At 43.4% G+C, this 19,608-nt stretch overlaps 1 protein-coding gene across 1 annotated transcript; it reads left to right on the plus strand.

Annotated features, from left to right (window-relative positions):
- The first annotated feature begins 18,009 nt into the window (after positions 1-18,009).
- Positions 18,010-19,608, plus strand: LOC141600898 (uncharacterized). The gene is made up of 3 exons (XM_074421157.1): positions 18,010-18,556; positions 18,749-19,092; positions 19,177-19,608. Exons 1-3 carry the CDS (start codon positions 18,010-18,012, stop codon positions 19,606-19,608), a joined length of 1,323 nt encoding a protein of 440 aa, XP_074277258.1.

A 19,608-nucleotide genomic window follows, 5' to 3' on the forward strand; every position in this document is an offset into this window, starting at 1 on the left:
ATATCGTCTGCGAGGCTCAGCAAGATGGTGGAATGAGCCTTTTCCTCCATAAGCACTTCGGCATCCGAAGGTGCGCCCGATGCAGCATCAGCCTCGCTCTTCTTCTTTGAGAGCGGTTTCCAAATTCCTTGTTGTTTCAACAAAGCACTCATCTTTATCTGCCATAGCGTGAATGAATTCTTCCCAGTAAACTTTTCAACCCTCATCGTTGATTCGGTCATCGTCTCCCCTCCGGATCACGAACCGGCTCGGTGCCACTTGTTGTGCGGAAGCGTCGTGTAAACGATAACAAAAGCAATAAAGATTGAACACAAAGATTTACGTGGTTCACTATCAAGGTGATAGCTACGTCCACAGGGGCAAGGGATCAATTTCACTATGTATGGAGAAATACAGATACAACGATGAACTTCCGAGTTTTTCAAGAACTGCCTCTCTAGAAAACTCACTGTGTTTTAGCTCTCTTTTCTCTCCTTGAACCTAAGATAGGTAATTGTGGGTGTTTATATAGTAAACCCACAAATTAACCTAATACAAAAGGGAATAGGAAACTATTAAGAAAACTGCCATAAAACAAAACAACCCGAAAAAGTCCAAGCAAGTCACTTGGCCCAACTCCGTCTTCCTTCATCGATATTCATCCTACTCCAACATAATTCCAGATGCGACTATCAAGTCACATTCCAACATATATTGTGGAATGTTAAGTTTGAATCCAGCTCTACAAGCCAATTCTAGTGTTGTAGCAGTATTACTATCAAAAGGGATCATCTTATATTACAACGTATCTATCAGCCGTTCTTACTATCTTGTTGGCTCGCCTATTCGATCTGACCCCCTATTGACTTATATCGGGAAGGACTGGCACTTTCCGCAGAGCTTACCTTAACACAAAAGACCTTAATTATTCCTATTGAAGGAGAATGCGGAAAGAATCCTATCTCGAAAAGCAACTCAAATTGTAACAGGATATGAGGAATGTGAGACGATGCAGTAACAAGATATGCACCAGAGTTGATGTGAACTTTAAACGAAACATGTGTTAAATGGGTCAAATACATAGTTTATGAACTTTTGAAGTTTTGATAATAGACCAATCTACTTGAATCCACTAATTTACACCTTTTCTAGTTGGTCTCTCTTAAAACGGATATGGCCGTTTTAAGATAGACCAACTGGAAAGGTCTATCATAGACGTGACAAAAGTTTGTCATTCACTCATTCCCATATTAGTCTCTTTTTTTTTTTGGGTGAAATGAAGCGGGAAAACCCAGAAATAAGGAAGAGAACAAACTAGGAACGCAAAAGGAAAGGAACTATGCTAAACACAATTATAAAGGTACTAGTCTTGGCCACGAAACTCCGCCAATATCCTGCTGCATCAAGCCAAACAATTGTCTCGGAATGTCCCTCGGAACTACTCTTAAAGAGTACAACAAATCCCCCTTATACTAAAAGAATATGACTTCTCCAAAATTTTCCCGCTTAAATGAATTTGGCTATAATTGGGCTTTTATTATATCATATCTGTAATTGTGCTTTTATTATATCATATCTGTTATTGAGCTTTCATTATATTATATTTACATCTGGATTATATTGAACTTTCCATTTTCCACCGTTAATACAAAATATTAATAATAATAAATTTACAATTAAATTTCAAATTGAGTTAAATATCGGTTTATTATTATTATTATTATTATTATTATTATTATTATTATTATTATTATTATTATTATTATTATTATTATTATTATTATTATTATTATTATTATCTTTAATGTTTCTATCTAAAATACCGCGCAAAGGATCTATACTAGTTAAATACGGAGTACTATCCTATATAACATTGCCGCTAGCTAATAACTCACGGAGTATTAAACTTTTTCTGGGTGAATGAAATTGAAATGATGATTTTTTATTACTCCCCGTCTGAATTATTCGCTTATTTAAATTTAAAATATATTTACTCGTATATAAAATTAGAACCTAGTTAAACCGGGGAAGTGGCAAATAAGCCCCAAACGTTTGCCACTACGTGCAAATTAGCCCCACAACTTTCTACTAGTGCAAATTAGCCCCATTAGTTATACCCAACGTGCAATTAAGCCCAATTAGAGAGATTCGAGTAAATTTCTCGCCGGAAAAAGTTGACATGACACCGGAAAAATGACTAGAATGGATTAAGTTAAATAAATAAATAAAAAATTAACATGAAATTAAATATCGTCAGTCGTTTATTCTTCAAACACAAAAATATTAATCTCTTCCTCTCTTATTTTCCCTTTTCATTTATGTATGAACACATGCTACTGTCTTCGTTAACTAAGACTAATTTTGCGAAATTCTTACTGATCTATAAAGAGAGGCAAAAAAACACAGATGAGTCGGTTGGCACTTCTCAAATTTCTTACAACTTTATCATAAGAAGATCAACCTCAAACAATTTGTCAATCATCAAAATCAAAATTTCACAGTTTGAAATTCCAGAAAAAATATGACAGTGGTATTCAAAAACATAAAAAATGAAAAACAAGATAGTGATGTGGGATGAACATACTTGAATTTTCAATTGATATCTTTATTTAATTTCAATTGTTGTTGAGCTTCAGTTTTCGAGCTCAGATCGCGTAAAAATGACATTATATATAGTTGGAGTTAGGGATGGCAGTCGGTCGGGGACCCGACCCAGACCCTGAGGGTCGGACCCTAATAGGTCGGGTATGGGTCTCATTTTTTCAGACCCAATGGGTATGGGTCGGGTATGGGTCTTAAGAAAATATTTCGGGTTCGGGTCCGGGTCTAAGTTATGAGACCCATACCCGACCCTTGGACCCTTTATTAAAAAAAAAAAAAATCAAAATCACAACTTTTCTGAATTCATATTGTAGAAACCCAACTAAAATCTCTTTCTCTTCCCTCATCCCATAAAGTGATAAAACCAACCAAACTCTTCTGACAATACCACCACTCCACCAATGACACAAGAAAACCATCACCACAGCACTGATACGCGACTGACAACCGCCTCTCTAATAGGCGGCGACCGACAACCACCTGTAGACAAGTAAAAATTATACAAGTGCCACGTCGAAAGTCAAAAGTCAAAATGTTGCCACGTCGGAAGTCAAAGGTCAAAATATTGACTCGTCAAAGGAAATACAAAATAATGCAATTAATTTGGACGAAATTTAAATAAAGTAGTCCATTTTAATTATTTTAGTCGGGTTCGACTCTCTAAAGTGATAAAATCCGACAAACGAGTCAAACTCACTAAATGGGTCAAATACATTCAAATGGGCCAAAATGACTACCAAGTCCATTATAAAAATGCCAAGACTACCAAGTCCATTTAGGGTGGAAACCAAACCCTTCCTTTTTCTATAAATACAAACATTAGCTCTCATTTTGAGGCTAATCAGAAAATTACAAAGAAAATCACACTCCAAACAAAAACTCTCTACAAAGAAACCCTCTCTACAAAAATCCTCTTCCAAGAGAAAAGCTAGAGAAAAAAAAACTACTCTTCGATCCGACATCAAGCGTTCATCATCGTCAACTGAAGAGAAACAAATCAAATTCATCCAAGGAGAATCAAGTCTTCAAATCAAGACCCTCATATTCATCCAAGTGCGGAAATCGAATCAGTAGAATAACTAGAAGATTGTACCCGAAATCTTTAAATTAATAAAATTATTATTTTGTCGCATTCTTTTGTGTTTTCTCTACTTGTTTGCAGATTTACACAAATTTGTTGCTACAAATTTGGCACGCTCGGTGGGACATCTCTACTACTCATCTCTTTTTTCCGCATAATCAAGTTCAACAACAATTGTTTCAATGGCCTCCAGAAATATCGTCGCCATGTCAAAGGGGATGACATCCAGATCTGACGGTGAAATCTCAACCCGTCTCGGTGACTCTCTTGACAGATCGCCCATTGGTGTTTCTACAAGGAGCAGGACTAGATCCATCCTCATCCGTTCCGCTGCAGCGAGACTCCGTTCTGCATCTGTGCCTACGAGGCCTCGCACGTCCAACGTCACCGCCAATGCGTTCAAGGAGTCATATGGTGTCGGCGACTCTAGGCCATATGGACGTCCCGTGCTCGATTCTTTTTCTCACGTCCAAGTTGATGCGCCTCAATTTATCTCATCATCGTTTCGGGAGAAGGTGTGCGATGCTTTTGAAAGGACGACTATTCACAACGGCCCGTTGTTTGAACTGTTCACCGAGAATGGTGGCCACAGTAGCACCGGTTCGTCTCCATCGTCGCCGCGAAGGAGTAATCATGAGATGTCGAGCCAACGGTCATACTCCATGGTTGCACCCGTCATGGTTGTTGAGGGCGACAATATGGAGGAACAACTCAACAAAATGAAAGCTATTCTCGACGAACTCAGAAAAGAAAACGAAGAGAAAACCAAACAGATCGCCGCCTTGACGAAAAGGTTGGAGAAGTTGGCCACCCTCTCGTTTCAAAGCAGTGATAGCGAAGATGTCTATGACGAAGATGATGATTGTGACAAGGCTAAGTTATTTACGGCCAAAGACGTCCATAAGATGATTGCGGAGGCTTTCAAAAGTCAGTTCGATGGAAACTTTCACTCCGTCGACAAACACCGTTACTTCAAGCAATATAGTAAAAGGATTGATTATTTGAGGATGCCTATTGGCTACCAATCACCGAAGTTTCAGCAATTTGATGGAAAGGGCAATCCCAAGCAACACATCGCCCATTTCGTTGAAACTTGTAACACTGCCGGCACTAATGGTGATCTCCTTGTCAAGCAATTCGTTCGATCTCTGAAGGGGATTGCTTTTGATTTGTATACGGATTTAAGTGCCGAGTCAATCGACAGTTGGGACCAGATGGAAAAAGAGTTCATTAATTGCTTCTACAGTACCAGACGTATCGTAAGCATGACGGAACTCACTAACACGAAGCAATGGAAGGACGAACCCGTTATCGACTACATCAGTAGGTGGCGCGCGTTAAGCCTCGAGTGCAAAGACCGTCTGTCAGAGACTTCTGCTATTGAAATGTGTATCCAAGGAATGAATCTGGAATTAGTCTACATTCTCCAAGGCAACAAGCCAATAACATTCCAAGATTTAGCCACTCGAGCTCACAACATGGAGATTACTATCGCTAGCCATAGAGGACGACTTTTTACTCGTTCAGAACCCAAGATGGAGAGAAAAGAGTATAAGAAAAACGACAAGGCGTCCAAGAGCACTTCAAAGGAGGTAATGGCAGTTTCTACTTCCAACCCGGTGAAAATCTCGGCGCGACCTAAAATAGAAACAAAGGCGACAACCTATTCAAAGAATGCGCGGAAGACACGACCGACTCTGAAAGAGCTTGAGCAAAAGAAATACCCTCTTCCAGATTCCGATCTAGCAGGAATGTTAGATGATCTGTTAGAAAAGAAGGTGATCGAGCTTCCCGAATCTAAACGACCAAGTGAAGCTGGACGCACGACCGATCCGAAGTATTGTCGAACCATAGGGTTGTTAGTCATCCATTGGAGAAATGCATAACCCTCAAGGAGAAAATCATGCGTTTGGCCGAAGAAGGAAAAATTCTCTTGGATCTAGATGATGTCGCTGAGTCCAATTGCATTGTAGCACAAGTGGTTACCGATAGTCATAAGCCACATCCTCATTCTACAAGCGAAGAATGTGCATGGATGATTCAATTCGGAACTCTTGAGCCGGTAAGCGTCGTCACGCCCATCGAGTCTAAGTCCATCATATCAACAACTTCCGAGGATCAAAATCAAAAGGAAGACGATGAAGGGTGGACCCTTGTGACTAGGTGACGACAAAAGAAGCAAAACAGGCAAGAGTCAGCATCCCAACATCGAAGAACGACTCGCCAGCAAGTAACAAGATCGTCATACAAAGATGATAGGAGGACCGTTTTGAAGTCTCCACAAGATGTAACATCGCCTAAGAAAGCCAAGTCGAAGTTACGTCAAGTTAATACATTAGGAGACTATATCCCTAAGTCCTACCTTACTAAAGTTTCGGTGAACATCGTGTCTTCTGTCGTCATCGAGGAAGATCGTGATGAAGATGCCGTGAATAAAGAATCCCCATCGGAGTTGGACAAGGATGCGAAGATTGATGCAATACTAGATGCGTTACCTTCACGCATGGGATGGCAACAAATGTTTCACTTACCTGAAGAGATGCGTCAACAATTGTCTTTAGCGATTCTTCAACCCGAGGCGTATGCTGATAAGCTTAAAGCTGCAGGAGAGCCGGCAGATCAATCGAAGAAATGTGTTGCTTGTAATGTTGCTCTCGGATTTACCGATGAAGATTTGTTACTGGGATCAAAGTTGCACAATCGCCCTTTGTTTGTGTCAGGATACATTCGAGAAAAGAAGGTGGGCTGCATATTAGTGGACGGAGGCTCAACCGTCAACATAATGCCGAAAGTCACTATGGAAGAGCTTGGGATTTCGGTAAATGAACTCGCCAAAAGTCATTTGATGATTCAAGGCTTCAATCTCGGTGGGCAAAGAGCAATTGGCATGATTCGCGTCGAACTCGTGATGGGAGATATGTCATCCACCACGCTTTTTCATGTGATCGATGCCAAAATGTCGTACAAGTTGTTGCTTGGTCGACCTTGGCTTCACGAAAACAGTGTCGTGGCATCCACTCTACATCAATGCCTGAAATATTATAGAGATGGCGAAAGGAAGATAAATGGTGATGTGAAGCCCTTTTCAACGGTGGAGTCTTATTTTGATGATGCTCGATTCTACGAAGAGGTGACGCCAAGCGAGATATTGCCTTCAATGATCCTTTCAACAGGGACCAAAGTTCCGAAGAAGGTTGACGACATCAAAATTCCGGCCGCAAAAGAATTGATGGTGGTTGAACAGCGTGAAAACATCTTGATAAAGACCAATCAAACAAATTTGAATTCGTCTACGAAGAAAGTTACTTCAACCATGCCGAAAGCAACGCCAATCTTTAAGTACGTGCCGAAATCAAAACGTAAAAATGGAGAGGCGCATTTCACAGAGTATACACCGTGAGAAGAGGCATCTACATCAACTAGAACAATCAATGAAGACAATCTTCAAACCTTGAAGGAGAAGGTCATTGTTCCGGTTACACGAACAGATTGCCTTGTGGCGAGTAAACAACCATTGTCCGGATTCACGAAAGCCTTAATGAAAGAGGATCAAGCACTACCAAAGAGTCAACCAAGGGACGATTCGATCCAAATGCTTAAAAGCTCATGTCGAAGTTAGGATATGATTTTGAAAATCCAACCCCATTAGGGAAAGTGATTGAAGTTACCCCGTATGGTCTGAATCAAACGCAAAAGAAATTGCATCAACAAGGGAACAAGCTTGAAGTCGGAAGGGCTGGTATTGGATTTTCACATCCTGAGCCCATTAGAATTTCTGTACGACGCAAAGAGAAGTAAGTGTCGTCACAATATATTGTGGCAGAACTGGCAGAAAGTGAAGGCGATAATACGGAAATGTTGCCACGAAGGTCTGTTTTCGACAGGTTGGGACAACCAACTTCTACGCCTCGCTCTTCTGTGTTCAACAGATTGGGAGAAAGGGAAGAAAACACCTGTGTGCATTTAGCGGTAGGTTCTCAACAGCAAAGGCCAAATGCGTCAGTGTTCACTCGCATCGGAGGAAATGAGGTAAAGAAATCAGTCTTCAGTCGCATCGATTGCTCAAAGGTACAAAAGAGACGTCGACGAAAGCAGAAGAAGTCCTTGAAGACACATGTTGCAGTCGACCTCAACAAAGATACCCATAGTGTCATTCCCTCGTGAATGAAACGTCATCTTGAAGTAGAAATAACTATGGATGGGTCACTAAAAACAAAAGGACGCACCATCGTTTTCACAAATCCACAGAAGGAGTCGAGTCGTAGGAGAATCGCTCAGGATTTTGTTGCGTCCAACCACGTGATGGCACAAGAGTGTCACGATTCGGATGATGAGATAGAAGTTGGTGAAACTCCTAAAACTCTCGAAGATGGTGTCCAAGCAACGGTTGACGACTTGGAAGAAATCAACTTAGGCACAAGTGAAGAGCCACGATCCGTCTTTGTAAGTGCCCTTCTAACGGAGCAAGAGAAAATAGAGTATGTCAATCTTCTCTCTGAATATAAAGATGTGTTCGCCTGGAGCTACAAAGAAATACCTGGCCTAAGTCTAAAGATCGCAGTTCATCGACTTGTCATACGGAAAGGCGTTTCTCCGAAGAAGCAGCCACGAAGACGATTTCGGTCAAAAATGTTGCCAGAAATTGAAGCAGAAGTAAACAAATTGATCGATGCAGGCTTCATAAGGGAAGTCAAGTACCCTACGTGGATTGCTAACATTGTCCTCGTGAGAAAGAAGAATGGGCAGCTTCGTATTTGTGTCGACTTTCGAGACTTGAATGATGCTTGCCCAAAAGACGATTTTCCACTTTCTGTCACAGAGATCATGATCGATGCTACGACAGGACTGTAACACCCCCATACTCCGAGTGCCTTACCAGGACCACTTAGGTATGGAGACATCACCATCTCGGTTGCCCGAGGTATGATAATCAAACAACAGCGATAAAGAAACAACATTTATTATTAATCGTTTAATGAATGAATACAATCCTTGAAACCCAAACTGATAGTACGATACATTATTCCAAACTGTCTACTCAAACTGAAATGTGAATAAAAGCTAAACTACAGCGGAAGACTCTATCGTCACGTCGTGGCCATCCCAACTATCCCGTATCATCTCTATACCTGCTCAATATCTGCTCACCATCCCCGAATGGATCACCGCAGGTTTTCAAAACAACACCGGGGTCAGTACTAATCACACAATCAAAACAGATAACAACAATAAGACAAACAGACAATTTGAACCGCCACACACACACACACATCCAACCAACCGTCTCAATCATCGACCGTCCTTTGGACCAGCCCGCGATGGGGGACCGCAGCCGTTCCCACCTAAGCCCCGCTCATCGTACGAGCGATAACCCTGTCCATTAATGTGCACATCCCCTTCCGTGGCGGGTTCCACGAAGGGCGAAACTAGGGCGTGAGATCACTCCCGCAAGTGACCCCACTCAGCCGAGAACGCATCTCGAGAACCATCAACAACACAACCACAATCACAAACACAATTACAATCAACAAATCAATTAACTAACTACAAAGACATCACCAATATCCCATTATGGGACTAATACCGAGTAGGAAATCCTACCTGGAAAGCACACAAGCAGACGGTATCTACAATTTGTCTCAAAACGCCTCTTCTATGAACTCTCCTCCTAACATATACACATGAATACTACTATTCAATCACTTATTCATAAAAACCCCTAATTACTAAATTAGGGTTTCACTAATCTCAACAAAACGTTATAAAAATTATGCTAGAAGCTTACCCTTGACGCAAGGAATCCAACGACACAAACTACGATGCAAACCGACCGTCTCGATCTCCGGAATTGTCAAGAACGCGATTAGGAGGAAGGACCAACTCGCTTTCTTTCTTAAACAGGTTTTAGGTTTTGGCAAAAGTGTTTTAGAATAAAGACGAATATGTTTATATACCTTAATCGCGTAATTAACAAAACCCGAGAAAAACCCCGATAAACCTAGGACACTCGATCGAGTACCCAAGGTACTCGATCGAGTACCCCTACTCGATCGAGTGCCCCTGACTACTCGATCGAGTGCCCAACAGTCGAAACTATTTTATTCTCGCGACACACCCCTACTGACAGAGTAAGGGCTACTCGATAGAGTACCCCAAGACCTATAAATACGGAGTATTACGGTCTTCCCTCCTTAAAAGGAACTTCGTCCCCGAAGTTCAAACCACTACCAAAACAAAGGTGCTCCCATAAGCTTCCCGACTCGAAGGTCAAAATAAACACAACGTAAAACATGCTACCTAACCCAACTTATCCCGACAACATACCGTCACAACATATACAAGGGGTGCAAAAACCCTTAAAAACTCTCGCGATCATCTCCTACCCCCCTAAAAGAAACAAGGTTACGTCCCCGTAACCATACATACCTGATCAAAAAGGAAAGGGTAACGCTCTTTCATGATATCCTCCGCCTCCCATGTAGCTTCCTCGGTCTCATGGTTAAACCAAAGGATCTTAAGCAACACTGTCTCACCACTCCTGGTCTTTCTAACTTTTCGGTCTAGGATCTGCTTAGGCACCTCAAGGTACGATAAAGACTCATCCAGCTCTAAGCTCTCTGCCTCCAACACATGTGACGGGTCACTCACATACTTCCGCAGCTGCGATACATGAAACACATTATGTACTCTCTCCAAAGCAGCTGGTAACGCCAAACGATAAGCCACTTCCCCAACTCGCTCTAAGATCTCATAAGGCCCTATAAACTTCTGACTTAGCTTGCCTTTCTTCCCAAATCTCATAACTCCGCGCATAGGAGACACTTTTAGAAGAACCTTGTCCCCAACCTGAAACTCTATGTCCCGACGATGTAGATCCGCATAACTCTTCGTCGATCCCGAGTTTGCTCTCATCCGTTCCCCGATCATCTTAACTGTTCCACCATCTCATGTACCATCTCTGGTCCTAAAACCACCTCAAGACTGTCGTCCCAACAGATTGGACTTCTACATCTCCTCCCATACAAAGCCTCAAACGGTGCCATACCAATACTAGTGTGATAGTTGTTATTGTAAGAAAACTCTATCAAGTCTAACCTCTCGCTCCCGGCCTACCACCGAAATCCATCACACACGCTCTCAACATATCCTCCAAGGTCTTGATTGTTCTCTCGGTCTGCCCATCTGTCGCAGGATGAAATGCTGTACTCATCTTCAAAGCTGTTCCCAACGATTCCTGCAACTCCTTCCAAAACCTCGATATAAACCTCGCATCTCTGTCAGACACTATGTCCTTAGGGACTCCATGTAACTTAAGCACGTTCTTTCGATAGGCCATAGCCAATTGTGCCTTAGTCCATGTATCTTTCATTGGAACAAAGTGAGCCGACTTGGTTAGACGATCTACTATCACCCAAATCATATTGTTACCTTGTTGACTCTTAGGTAAACCCACAATGAAATCCATGGAAATGGATTCCCACTTCCACTCAGGCACCTCCAAGGATTGAACCTTACCTTGTGGTCTTCTCTGTTCCCCTTTTACTCTCTGGCATGTCAAACAACGGGACACAAACTCAGCTGTCTCTTTCTTCATCCCAGGCCACCAAAACGTTTTCTTCAAATCTTTGTAAAGCTTGTCACCACCCGGATGAACTGAATATGGTGTGCAATGCGCTTCTGTCATGATTGTCTTTTTCAACTCCTCGTCATTAGGAACACACCACCTACCATCAAACCTCAAGCTACCATCTGTATGAATGGAAAACCGGGACACCGTCCCTTTCTCTACTCCAGCTTTCCACTCCACTAACTTAGGATCCAAAGCCTGCTTACCTCGAATATCATCATAAAACTCCATGTGTACTGTCATATCACCCATGGCATCTCCTTTCTGCAACATGTGAATCCCAAAGCTCGCTACCTCATCCCTCAGCCTCATCAAAGATAGAGCTGTACACAAAGAATGTACACTCTTCCTACTCAAAGCATCAGCTACAACGTTGGCCTTTCCTTCATGGTAGATGATTTCCATGTCGTAATCACCAATCAGCTCCATCCACCTCCTCTGTCTCATGTTCAACTCCTTCTGCGTGAAGATGTACTTGAGACTCTTGTGATCAGAAAATACCTTAAAAATTGCTCCATAAAGGTAGTGCCTCCAAATCTTGAGAGCAAACACCACCGCACCCAACTCCAGGTCATGAGTAGGGTAATTCTCCTCATAAGGCTTCAACTGCCTAGAAGCATAGGCGATCACTTTACCATTCTGCATCAACACACACCCCAACCCATTCTTCGAGGCATCCGTAAAAACCTCGAAATTCTCGCTTCCTTCAGTAATGCTAGGACAGAGAGCGTGGTCAAACGCTCCTTTAATGTTTGGAACGCCTTCTCACAACTCTCATCCCAACGAAAACCGTTTCTCTTTCCTCATCAACGCCGTCATCGGTCTAGCTATCTTGGAGAAATCTTTCACGAACCGCCTATAGTATCCAGCTAAACCCAAGAAACTCCTCACCTCAGCAACATTCTTTGGTGCTTCCCACTTTGTCACTGCCTCAATCTTCGCCGGATCCACAGCTACCCCATCTTTAGAGATTACATGCCCTTAAAAGCAACTTTCTCCAACCAAAACTCACACTTGGACAACTTAGCATACAACTCATGATCTCTCAACGTCTGCAACACGATCCTCGGATGCTCCTCATGCTCCTCCTTAGTCTTTGAGTAGACTAAGATATCATCGATAAACACCACCACGAACTGGTCCAAGAACTGTCTAAAGATCCTATTCATCAAATCCATAAACACCGCGGCGCATTGGACAACCCAAACGGCATCACCACATACTCATAATGGCCATACCTCGACGTGAAGGTTGTCTTCGGTATGTCCACATCTCTAATCTTCACCTGATGGTACCCGGACCTCAAATCGATCTTAGAAAAGACCGTTGCACCACTCAACCGATCAAACAGGTCATCTATCCTTGGCAAAGGATACTTGTTCTTTATCGTCACACGGTTCGGCTCCCTGTAATCTATGCATAACCTCAAAGTTCCATCCTTCTTCTTCACGAAAAGAATTGGTGCTCCCCAAGGCGATACACTTGGTCTAATGTATCCCTTCTCTATCAACTCATCCAATCGCTTCCTAAGCTCCTCCATCTCCTTAGGACCCATACGGTACGGTGCCTTAGAGATTGGCCCCGTCCCTCGCTTCAACTCAACGGTGAAATCTATCTCCCTCTTCGGTGGCAACCCCGGAATTTCCTCGGAAAGACATCTCGCATACTCTCCCACCACGGTATCTCCTCAATTCCGGGCTCTCTATCCGGTCATCTCTCACATGGCACAAAAGCAGAGGACATCCCTTCCTCTCGATACGACTTCAAAGCGACAATGCAATCAACTTAACTTTGGGTTTGACTAGAAACCCACGGTAAGACACACTAACTCCCTTAGGACCTCGTAGGGACACTTTCTTTTGATGACAATCTATCTTAGCTTTATACTTTCCTAACCAATCCATCCCAACTATCATCTCAAAACCATTAAAAGGAAACTCTAGCAAGTCTACAGGGAAATCAACTTGCCCAACTATCAAGGACACATCCCTAAACAACCTCCCACACGATACAGACTCACCTGAGGGTATGAAAACTTGCTCCCTAACAGACTCATATACCCTCAAACCCAACTGCTTTACATGACTCGAAGACACAAACGACTGAGAAGCCCCGAATCAAACAAAACAAACGTAGGAACGCCATTAACAAGAAATGTACCGGTGATAACGTGCTCGTCCTCCTCACCGCTTTCTTGTCCATCATGAACGACTTGCCACTTGACTTCGCCCACCTCCCGGACAAGATCTTGGCGATGCGGTCGGCTTAGCACCCGACCCTTGATTGTTGTTGTTGTTCATCGGTGTCTTCGCATAAGAATTACCGCCGTTGCGGTTGCCTCCACTCGGTAGCTCGACCTCCACGGTTTGGCCATGATCCCGCCGGTCTCGTTGCTCGCGAAGCTCGCGCAGTCTCTCGGAAAGATCCCGGTGCACTTGTGCACTCATGTCTCTTGTGGCCTACGCCACCACAACCGAAGCAGTCACTCCCATTTGTTGCTCACACTTCCACGACCTCTCCCAAAGGATGCTCCAAAGACTAAACCGGACCTTAAGAAAACCCCTTAGATTGATTGTGGTTGCCTTTCTTGAAATTAGATTGGCCACCACCCTCGCTCTCCGACTTCCTCTTCTCTCCACCTAACCTCTCCTTAGCCATCTCCACTAGCCTCTCAGCTCTCCCGGCCCTCTCATATGCTTCCTTCACATCGCAAGGACTCCCACGGGTAACTTATCCATGATTGTCGTGGTTAGCCCTCTCTCAAACCTCAAAGCAAGATTCTCCTCACTCAAACCCATGTCCTCCGCATATCTGGATTTCTCATTGAACGCCCGTAGTACTCGCCACGACATCTCACCGTCATCTTAAACTTGTCGAACTCCTCCCTCAACTTACTCCTCACATGTTACGCACGAACTCCTTCCTCATGACCCCTACGAAACTCCTCCCAAGGTATAGGGTAACCCCTGGTTGGTATATAACTCCTTGGCACTCACTTTCACCGAGTCCCACCACTTGCCGCCTCCCTCGATAAAATGCAGCTTGATCCACCCTCATCTCATCGGGACAACGAACTAAATCTAGTACGTTCTCCATCTCCCTCACCCAACTATCAAGATGGTTAGGCTCCTCAACCCCCTTGTACTCCTTCGGGTTAAACCTCGCGATATAGAGGCCGACTTTAGCATGGTCAACCTCCTTCTCCTTACTCTTATCCTTGTCTTCATTCACTCTCTTCAGGGTCTCCGTAAGAGCGTCTTGGTGTTCCAACATCTTAACGATGTCATCCGTAGTCATAAGCTCGGCTCTCGCGTACAAGGCATTTCTCTTGGGCGGCATCTTGAAGCTATAGAAGAAAGGGATAAACATAAACACGCGTACTAAACCTCAAAACACGAACACGCGTTGCCCAAAGACCTACTCGATCGAGTATCCAAACCCACTCGATCGAGTAACCGGCTACTCGATCGAGTGCCACTATGTACTCGATCGAGTACCCAAACTCCAGAACTAACAGACCTTCTGATCTCTAACCCACTCGATCGAGTATCTAGGCTACTCGATCGAGTGATTTCTACTCGATCGAGTACCCTAGTTACTCGATCGAGTGCCCCAAAACTCGTTTCTGGACTCAAAATCGCCAAAACCTACCCGATCGAGTCAGTCTCACTCGATCAAGTACCCCCAATACGTACAAGCTACCCGCATGTTATTCGTATACTAACATGCCAACTTTATCAAACCTCATTATATTCTAACAAATAGGCTACGCATCTATTCTACTAATCAACAAAATCAATTCATCATGCTATTAAAGCCACATTATAAACATCCAACATGTTATCATTTCATTAACATGTTCACATATCATTTTCTTTCACATGCTCAACTTCCTATTTCAACACCAAACATTCAACACACTTCATCACTTTATTGCACAAGTTACTAAGCACATACATGACTCAAACACATTTTCCCCACGTGACCGGTTCAAAGTTGTAGGGCGACCCCTTGCGACTTTAGGACGTCTCCCAAGCCTTTGCACTAGCTCCTACAACTTTTACCCCGGGTTCATTTTAATTGACTCTCTACGTTCATTAAGTTCATTGGTTACAGGTTTCAGGATCGTCGCTCTGATACCATTTGTAACACCCCCATACTCCGAGTGCCTTACCAGGACCACTTAGGTATGGAGACATCACCATCTCGGTTGCCCGAGGTATGATAATCAAACAACAGCGATAAAGAAACAACATTTATTATTAATCGTTTAATGAATGAATACAATCCTTGAAACCCAAACTGATAGTACGATACATTATTCCAAACTGTCTACTCAAACTGAAATGTGAATAAAAGCTAAACTACAGCGGAAGACTCTATCGTCACGTCGTGGCCATCCCAACTATCCCGTATCATCTCTATACCTGCTCAATATCTGCTCACCATCCCCGAATGGATCACCGCAGGTTTTACAAAACAACACCGGGTCGTACTAATCACACAATCAAAACAGATAACAACAATAAGACAAACAGACAAATTTGAACCGCCACACACACACACACATCCAACCAACCGTCTCAATCATCGACGTCCACTGGACCTACCGCCCGTGTGGGGGACCGCCGTTCCCACCTAAGCCCCGCTCATCGTACGAGCGATAACCCTGTCCATTAATGTGCACATCCCCTTCCGTGGCGGGTTCCACGAAGGGCGAAACTAGGGCGTGAGATCACTCCCGCAAGTGACCCCACTCAGCCGAGAACGCATCTCGAGAACCATCAACAACACAACCACAATCACAAACACAATTACAATCAACAAATCAATTAACTAACTACAGCACATCACCAATATCCCATTATGGGACTAATACTGAGTAGGAAATCCTACCTGGAAAGCACACAAGCAGACGGTATCTACAGCTGTCTCAAAACGCCTCTTCTATGAACTCTCCTCCTAACATATACACATGAATACTACTATTCAATCACTTATTCATAAAAACCCCCAATTACTAAATTAGGGTTTCACTAATCTCAACAAAACGTTATAAAAATTATGCTAGAAGCTTACCCTTGACGCAAGGAATCCAACGACACAAACTACGATGCAAACCGACCGTCTGATCTCCGGGAATTGTCAAGAACGCGATTAGGAGGAAGGACCAACTGCTTTCTTTCTTAAACAGGTTTTAGGTTTTGGCAAAAGTGTTTTAGAATAAAGACGAATATGTTTATATACCTTAATCGCGTAATTAACAAAACCCGAGAAAAACCCCCGATAAACCGGACACTCGATCGAGTACCCAAGGTACTCGATCGAGTACCCCCCTACTCGATCGAGTGCCCCAGCTACTCGATCGAGTGCCCAACAGGTCAGAAACTATTTTATTCTGCGACACACCCCTACTCGACAGAGTAAGGGCTACTCGATAGAGTACCCCCAAGACCATAAATACGGAGTATTACAAGGACATGAAGCGTTGTCCTTCATAGATTGTACCGCTGGGTATAATAAAATCCAGATGGCGCCAGAAGATGATGAAGCCACTGCGTTTCGAACACCTAAGGACATATTTTGCTATAAAGTGATGCCCTTTGGGTTAAAGAATGCGGGGGCTACGTATCACCGAGCTATGCAAAAAAAATTCGACGATGTGCTGCATGACATTGTTGAATGCTATGTCGATGATCTCGTTGTCAAATCCAAGAAAAGAGTTGATCATGTGAAATATCTTCACAAACAATTTTTGAAAGGCTACGAAAGTGTAAACTCAAGATGAATCCTTTAAAGTGCGCTTTCAGTGTTAGCTCGGGTAAATTTTTGGGCTTCATCGTCCGTCATCGAGGAATTGAGATAGACCAATCCAAAATCAAGGCGATATAAGACATGCCTGAGCCGTCTACACTCAAGGATCTTCGAAGCCTTCAAGGGCGTTTAGCTTACATTCGCCGATTCATTTCCAATTTGGCAGGACGATGTCATCCGTTCAGTCATCTAATGAAAAAAGGCGCACCTTTCGAATGGGACGAATCTTGTCGCAAAGCTTTCGAAAACATCAAGAAATACTTGTCAACTCCTCCAGTCTTAGGTGCACCAATTCCGGGGAAGTCGATCATTCTGTACATTTCTGCCCAAGAACACTCCATGGGGGCATTGTGTGCCCAAGAGAATGAGGACGGTAAAGAAAGAGCCTTGTACTATCTGATTCGCACACTTGTTGGGGCCGAACTAAAACATTCGCCCATCGAAAAGATGTGTTTAACTCTTATCTTCGCTATCCAAAAGTTGCGTCACTACTTTCAAGCTCACACCGTGCACGTGATTTCTAAAGCCGATCCGATCAAACACATTCTGTCAAGGCCAGTGCTTTCGGAACGACTCGCCAAATGGGTCGTGCTCTTGAAGCAATACGACATAGTCTATGTGCCACAGAAAGCTGTTAAGGGACAAGCATTGGCGGATTTCTTAGCGGATCATCCAGTTCCGGGAGAGTGGAACTTCTCCGATGAACTCTCTGGAGAAGAAGTTTTCTACATCGATGTGCTTCCTTCTTGGCAGATGTACTTCGATGGAGCCGCTCGTCAGAATGGGGCAGGAGCCAGAGTCGTGTTCATTTAGCCAAAAAAAACACCGCGTGCCATATTCATTCATACTTCCGGAATTGTGCACAAATAACGCCGCTGAATATCAAGCTTTGATCATAGGCGTACAAATGGCTCTTGAAATGGGATGCAAATATCTTGACATCTATGGTGATTCTAAGTTGATAATTAATCAATTGCTTGGTGAATACGAAGTGAAAGAGGATAGTCTTGTGCCATATCACAAACTAGCTTTCCGCTTGTTGCAAAATTTTGATTCGTTCTTCCTAGATCATGTGCCAAGGAGTGCCAACAAGATGGCTGACGCTCTCGCAAATATCGCAGCCACTTTGGCACTGGGGGCAAGTGTTCCTACTACAGTTCCAATTTGTAAAAGATGGGTTGTGCTACCAGAAGCAGAAGATGACGATTCAACAGAAGATGTAAATGCGATTTCTGTTTATGTCGTTGACAAAGAAGATTGGCGACAACTAATCATTGACTACTTGGAGCATAATAAGTTGCCAAGTGATCCGAGGCATAAGATGGAAGTGCGACGTTGTTCTTCTCATTTCATCTACTACAAAGGGACATTGTATCGCCGATCGTTCAATAGACTTTGGCTACGATGTCTTGATGAAGATGAAGGTCGGCACGCCATGGAGGAAGCTCATGCTGGTATATGTGGTGCTCACCAATCGGGACCAAAGTTGTGCGACCGAATCAAAAGAATGGGCGTTTACTGGCCTACGATGGTGCAAGACTGCATGGATTACGCAAAGAAGTGTGACACATGCCAGTTTCATTGAAATTTTATCCATCAACCGCCGGAGGTTCTCCATCCCACTGTCGCATCATGGCCTTTTGAAGCTTGGGGACTCGATGTAGTTGGACCTTTGCCAAATAAGTCGTCCGCTGGACATCTATACATCTTGGCCGGAACTGATTATTTTTCGAAATGGGCGGAAGCTGTTCCCTTTCGAGAAGTGAAAAAGGAGAATGTCGTGGACTTCGTGCGAACACAAACTATATATCGATATGGCGTCCCAAGGTACATCATTACCGATAATGGCAAACCCTTCTTCAATAAGCTCATGGATGCCTTGATTGAAAAGTTCAAGTTCGCGCAACACAAATCGTCAATGTATAATGCGCCAGCCAACGGTCTCGCCGAAGCCTTCAACAAGACTCTATGCAATCTGTTGAAGAAAATGGTTTCAAAATCAAAGCGTGATTAGCATGAGAGGCTTGGAGAAGCACTCTGGGCATATCGCACCACGTATAGAACTCCTACCCAGTCAACGCCTTATGCCTTGGTTTACGGAGTAGAGGAGGACCTTCCACTTGAATTGGAGATTCCTTCTCTTTGTATGGCTGTTCAAATGGGTCTGGCGGAAGGTGAAAATGACAAGCTACGTTTGGCCGAACTCGAAGCTCTTGACGAAAAAAGGCTTGATGCGCAACAAAAATTGGAGTGCTACCAGGCTCGACTATCAAGGGCGTTCAATAAAAAAGTTCGTCCTAGATCTTTTCAAGTTGGCGATATGGTCTTGGCAATTCGAAGACCCGTCATAATGCCTCGTAAAGCCGGAAGTAAATTCACCTCCAAGTGGGACGGACCTTATGTTGTGCAAGAAGTGTACACCAACGACGCGTACAAGATTGTCGATAGTGAAGGAGTACGTGTTGGTCCGATCAACGCCAAGTTTTTGAAGCGCTATTACGCATAA

This window comes from Silene latifolia, chromosome 9 (assembly GCF_048544455.1).
Source record: "Silene latifolia isolate original U9 population chromosome 9, ASM4854445v1, whole genome shotgun sequence".
Lineage (NCBI taxonomy): Eukaryota > Viridiplantae > Streptophyta > Magnoliopsida > Caryophyllales > Caryophyllaceae > Silene > Silene latifolia.